Source organism: Octodon degus, unplaced genomic scaffold (assembly GCF_000260255.1).
Source record: "Octodon degus isolate 3935 unplaced genomic scaffold, OctDeg1.0 scaffold00123, whole genome shotgun sequence".
NCBI lineage: Eukaryota > Metazoa > Chordata > Mammalia > Rodentia > Octodontidae > Octodon > Octodon degus.
The window spans coordinates 2,812,089-2,818,088 of record NW_004524699.1 but is presented as its reverse complement, the minus strand read 5'-3'; the positions used below and the strand labels follow the sequence as shown (position 1 = coordinate 2,818,088).

The window sequence follows — 6,000 nt, the reverse complement described above, 5'->3', positions numbered from 1 at the left end:
ACAGAGTCCCCCAGGAAGCCCAAGGGCCTGGGCCACCAGAGGGGAGCCTTGCAAAGGGACAGAGTCCCCCAGGAAGCCCAAGGGCCTGGGCCCCTCCTTCCACACCAGGACACAGAGCAAAGACACCACCCATGAAGTGGACAGCGGCCCTCGCCTGGCGTGAAACCTGCTGGTCCCTTCAGCCTGGGCTTCCAGCCCCTGGCACTAGCATAGGAGACATGTGTCGTGGCCCAGTCTCTAGTTTGTGGGATCTGGGTGACAGCAGCCCGTTCTGATTTCTACCTCGAGGTCCCCAAGAGCCTCAGGCACTTGTAGGCTGAGCTTGGGGAGGTGACTGGAGCACAGCACACAAAGCTGCAGGAGAGGCCGTCACTGTGGCTGCGACCCGGAAGTTCATCTCCCCTTTGGCTCCTCCTTCGACTCTGCTTCCTGTGCACCGTGACCCAAGCAGCTTGCCCGCCCCCAGGCCCCTCTGCCAAGCCGTCTTGCCCTGGAGCCGGCAGGCCATGGGCTGATGTGAACCAGGATAAACCTTCCCTCTTTTAATTTGCTGACATCAGGTGTTGGATCCCAGCAACGAGAAAGCAACTGAGACAACACAGACTATGGCAGACCCCGCCACAGGAAAAGGTCCTGCCTTAGGGGGCAGTGACTGCACCCCTCAAACCCAGGACCACCTTCTTGTGCAGCAGCAGCCGACCACTGTTCCCACCCACAGCTCTGCCACACCCACACAGTCCAGGCTGAGCTCAGCAGGCTCCGAGCTCCGTTTCCCCAGTAGAGCTGCTTTGAGCCTCAGTTTTCCTTGCACTGTCTGCTTCCAAGTCTAACCGGATTGCTCATGTCATGAGTGAATGTTAATCAGACAAACAGATAAGAGCATCTTCCGGGAACATTTTAAGGCAAACACCTTTCAGCTTGCAGAAGCCTCATGCAATTAGCCATGCACAGGGACTGCCAACGGCTTGGAATCTATAAGATAAACATGCGTCTTTGGGCTTGCATAATCAGCACTGCTGATAAATTATCACCCTTCTAAAATGCATTAGGCATTTTGCTGGTAAAGCATGCTATGGGGGAGCCCAACTCGCCCAAAGCTCCCGCCCCCGGGAAGGTCACTCCTGGCTGCTCTTGAGCTTGGAGCTTCCTGGTTCCTGGGACTCAGCAGCTCGAACCACTTGGGGACAGAGAGTGACACTGAGCCAGGAGCACACAAGTCCGCGGCTAAGCACCAACTGGTATGTGGCGTTCAGCACTGCTGCGCTGGGGCTCCCTGGGAGCTTTGGTCCTGCTTTCTGGACCGTTGTGCACCCCTGCAGGCAACAAGGCTGGACAAGGTCAAACTCCCCAAACTGGAGCCTGGTCCCAAGCTTGCAGTCTGTGTTTCCCCTCCTTCAGCTTAAAATTATCTTGAACGACAGGACTGACCCCAGCTGTCCCGAGCTGAGCTGCTACAGCGTCTCCTGCTGCTGCTGCTGTGGAGAAGGAGGAGACCTACCTGGCCCACACACGTCCCGCTGCACCTGGGTGAGCCACGTAACATGAGATCACGCAGCTCAGAGCAAGCCCGGTTAGTGCTGACAGGACACGGGAGCATGCTGGAGGCTGAGCAGGAGGACCGCAACAGGAGCAGGCACACGCCGCCCACGGCTCCCCCAGCGGTGCTGGCTGCCCAGACCGCTTCAAAGATGCAGATGCGCACCTGAGCTCCCAAGAGGCCAAGCACCCTGCCTGGGCCGAGACCGTGGCTGCCAGAGGCCTGAGCATGGCCCCGGCTTGGCGATGGGGGCAGAGGGAGAGTGACAGTCCAGCAGTCCCAACAGATGGCCAGTGTCCACCACCTATTCCTTGAGCCAACCAGAAATTGTCCCCTGCTCCAACTCAGCCCTTCCTGGTGTCACAGGGACCCAACTGGGGGTCCCCATCCTGACTCAGAAGATTGGGCAACTTTGGGGGGCCGGATGGAGGTGCCACCCAGGGAATCCTCAGGGCCGGCCACACTGGCCCCACCCATCCTGACCTCCACGGAACCTAGAGCTGAAGAGTCCACTCACCTTGACTCCTCGAGGGCCTGGGTAGCCTAGGGGGCCCTGGGGGCCAGGTGGACCCTAAAACCAAAGGGAAACGCTGTCAGCTCATTGTGAGGAGGCTTCTTGGGCCACTGCCATCAACTCTAGGTCCTTGGCACAGGACAGCTGACATCCCAGCCACCCCCCACACACAGCCTGCTAGTGACCAAGAGAGCGGAACACGTCTCCAGGTGGTGTGGACAGCTGGGGTCAACAGAGCCGCCCGTCACACTCCAGCAGCCCAGAGACCAAGGGTCACAGGCTGGGACAGGAGGAAAGGCCACGGAAGCTGCCGTCAGAGACGGGCGCCCCAGTGAAGCGCCCTGGCCTGAGGTGGCAGCACCTCCCGTCAAGCAGAGGTACAGGGCTATGTGCTGGCGGTGACTGACTGCCGGGTGCAGAGAGGACCCACCTGGCCTCCTTTCTCCCCTGGAGGGCCTTCCTTGCCAGGGTGCCCCTGTCAGGAAAGAGAAAGGCGTCAGTCAGCCATCGCCTCCGAGGGCAACCCCTCGGCTTCCCCTCCGCCACCCACCGACATCTCGCAAAGGTGGTCACAGCCCCCAACTCTTTCCTCCCCAGGAAGCAGGACTTCAAAGACGGCAGCACAGGTGGCCCAGCAGGGCTTGGTCACTCCCAGCCCCTCTCCAAAGGGACAACGGGAAGCGTCAGCCCAGCCCTGACCACAGCCAGCCCTATCTCTGAGGGGCATGTGTATCCCACGCTGGGGTGCAGTGTGAGGGTGGCCACGAGCCAGTGGGTCCTGTCACAGCATCCAGCCCACACTCAGGTCAGATCCCACCACACACAGATGCAGGACAAGGACGAGGAGGACACTGCGCAGGTTGCGTGGCAAAAGAGGTGCTGGGTGAGCGGCTGGGGCCTGGCTCCAGGCACTGCGGCCGCCCAGACCAGCAAGTCCCCACTGGCCGCTGCAAGCCATACCACGTGATGTTGGAAACCCAGGGGAGGCGGGCAGAGCCACGGTATCTCATGATCTGGCTGGGGATCGCTGTGCGCCCAGGTCTTCACACCTGGGCACTGCCAGGGTCCGAGTAGTCGCCACATCTGGGGTTTAGGCTCCAGACCCAGCTGTGGAGTCCTCTAAGAAAAATTTGCCTGCGCTCTTTTTTGTTGTTTTTTGAGGTCCTAGGGATTGAACTGAGGGCCTTCACACCGAACTTCATTCCCGGCCATTTACTTTTTTGGATACAGGGTCTCTCTGTGCAGCTCGGACTCATAGTGATCCTCCTGTCTCAGCCTCCCCAGCGCTGGGATTACAAGCATGTACCACCACGCCTGGTTTCAGTAGCCAACATGCACACTTTAGGTTCCAGGGCTGGCCCAGCATGCGGTACCGGAGATCAAACCTGGGTCCTTGCGCTTGCCAGGCAGGCACTTGGACCACCCAGCTATCGCCCAGCCCTCCGTTTACTTTTTATGCTGATACGGTCCTACTAAGTGGCCTGGGCTGCGCTTGAACTTTTGATCCTCCTGCCTCAGCTTCCACGGCAGGGTAGCTGGCGTTCAGGTATGCACCACCATGCCCAGCTTTTTTGTTCTGAGTCCTTCACCTGGGCTGTTCTGGCCCAAGGGGACATCGCTGGCTACCCCTCGCCTTCCAAGAATGGCACCTGTGCTCCTGGTGCCAGCAGCTCAGGGTGCCAGGGCAAAGCCCCAGCAGCGCCAAGAGGGTGTGGCTTGGGGTGCCCAGGGTGTCCCAAGCCAACTCTGCCATCTCTGTTAGGCACCTCTGGGGGTGGGCAGTTCCAGGGCACAGAGCCCAGAGACACAGGCAGGGCAGCGCCAAGCAGTGCAGGGCCCTGGGCCGCAAGCTGCAAGCCCAGCTTGCCCTTGTTGGCTTTCTCAGCATTCTGTCATGAGCCTGGCTTTCGTGATGGGAAAATAATTAGGCTTAAATTATTAGTACTTGATATTTTTGTGATTAAAAAAGTAATATATGTTCACTGCTGACGATTAGGCAAGGGGCTCAGAAGCACCCGGCCTCAGCCTCACAGCCGCCGTGGTTAACTGGGCCGTGGAGCTCCTGACCTGGAGCCTTGCCAGGTGCCCGTGCACCGTGCGCACGGCGGAAGGAGCTTTCATCTAATAGGGGAACATGAGCATTTCTTCATGTCACCAGACGGACGCTGAAGCTCGACTTTTTACTGGTTCCATAATATTCCGTTGACCTGTGATCCACTTACCTCCTCTCCGGTGTGTTCTGAGGGTGACTAACACTACAGCACTGAATCAGCCTTGAGATGTCTGCTGCTCCTTGACCCCTCTTAGCTCAGCCCTGCTTTCTCCAGAACCCAAACCAAACCAATCCAAGAGACACGAGCAATCCTCTCTTTCAGGTTGACCAACACTGCTGTCTTTGCAAAGGAGAGAAGGGGTGTGTGTGTGTGTGTGTGCATGTGTGTGTGTGCATGTGTGCATGTGTGTGTGTGCATGTGTGTGCATGCATGTGCGTGCATGTGTGCGTGCGTGCATGTGTGTGCATGCATGTGTGCATACACACATGTGTGCATGCATGTGTGTGAGTGCATGTGTGTGCGTGCATGTGTGCATGTGAGTGTGCATGTGTGCATGCATGTGTGCATGTGTGCGTGTGTGAGTGCATGTGTGTGCATGCATGTGTGCATGTGAGTGTGTGTGCACGCGCACACATGTGTGCATGCATGTGTGCATGTGTGAGTGCATGTGTGAGTACGTGTGTGCATGCATTGTGAGCATGCATGTGCGTGCATGCATGTGTGTGTGCATGTGTGCGTGTGTGCATGTGTGTGCATGTGTGAGTACATGTGTGTGCATGCATGTGTGAGTGCATGTGTGTGCACGCATGTGTGCATGTGTGCATGTGTGTGCATGCATGTGTGCGCGTGTGAGTGCATGTGTGTGCATGCATGTGTGTGCGTGCATGTGTGTGCGTGCATGTGTGTGTGCATGCATGTGTGCGTGTGTGAGTGTGTGTGTGTGTGCGCACTACTGGAGACTGGACCCAGGGCCTCACACTGAGCTCTGTCCCTGCCCTCTCTCATTTTGGGACAGTGTCTCAGAAAGTTGCTGCGCTGCCCAGGCCAGACCTTGTGGCCCTCGTGCCTCGGCCTCCCAGCGCCCCGGGATGACAGGCACACCGCACAGCACTAGACACAGAGAAAAATAATTTCACTTTTCTCCTCCACACATGCATAAGTTGGGGGCTTCCTTCCTGGGCTTCTCTATGCAGTCCCTTTCCGCCTGCTGTTCCCAGCCTCTTCTCTGTGACCCACATTAAAGGACACTTCATAGCTTAAACGCTGGCTCAAAAGAGAGACAGAGCTGGGGGAACAGCTTGCTGGCCCCCAGGGAAGGGGACCATGAAGGTCCTGGCCTGCCGGCAGCATGACGAAGGGGGCCAGTGGCCCCTCAAGACCCAACTGAGGAGGGAACGCAGCTGGTCAGGGCGGGTCCCCCCTGCACATGTGCCTGTGTGTCACCTGCTGCAGGCCGAGGATAGGAGGAACACAGCAGCCTGTGGTCCCCGGTGACGCCGCACAGATGCCCCCATGTGGCTTCTATGCTGTCACCATTTTATTTACTTCTCTAATTATCTACAGGAAAATGCATCCAGGCAGCATGAGAAAATCCAGCTCAACACAAACACAAATCCAAGACACAAGTGTCACGGTGGGAAGACGAAGCCCTTAGCATCCCAGCCCCTTGTGGAGCGAGTCCACATGGGGAGGGGAGTGATCTGTCTGCTCAGATCCGAAAACAGTGGCTGAGATTGGTGATCCACGGGCCCACGGGACCCTCGGCCGGGGACGGAAGGCACCAATTACCTGCCAACAGGCCCTGCTTCCTGTTTAGGTTTTAATGGTGTTCTTAGAGCAAGGGCACACACTGCCCTAAATACCTACGTTAGTGCGTCTTGGACGCCCACACTGGC

At 57.9% G+C, this 6,000-nt stretch overlaps 1 protein-coding gene across 3 annotated transcripts in view; it reads right to left on the bottom strand.

The window, feature by feature from the left end:
* Col5a1 (collagen type V alpha 1 chain) overlaps positions 1-6,000 on the bottom strand; it is a 119,597-nt gene that overhangs the window by 43,526 nt on the left and 70,071 nt on the right. For all 3 annotated transcript variants that reach the window (XR_002817924.1, XM_004640415.2, XM_023700506.1), the window contains exons 26-27: positions 2,482-2,526; positions 2,055-2,108 (exon numbers count right to left, since the gene is read on the bottom strand). Coding sequence is in view for 2 of the 3 variants with exons in the window: in XM_004640415.2 (XP_004640472.1) it covers positions 2,055-2,108; positions 2,482-2,526 (99 nt within the window). In the remaining variant the exon portion in view is untranslated. The remainder of the gene's footprint in view (positions 1-2,054; positions 2,109-2,481; positions 2,527-6,000) is intronic.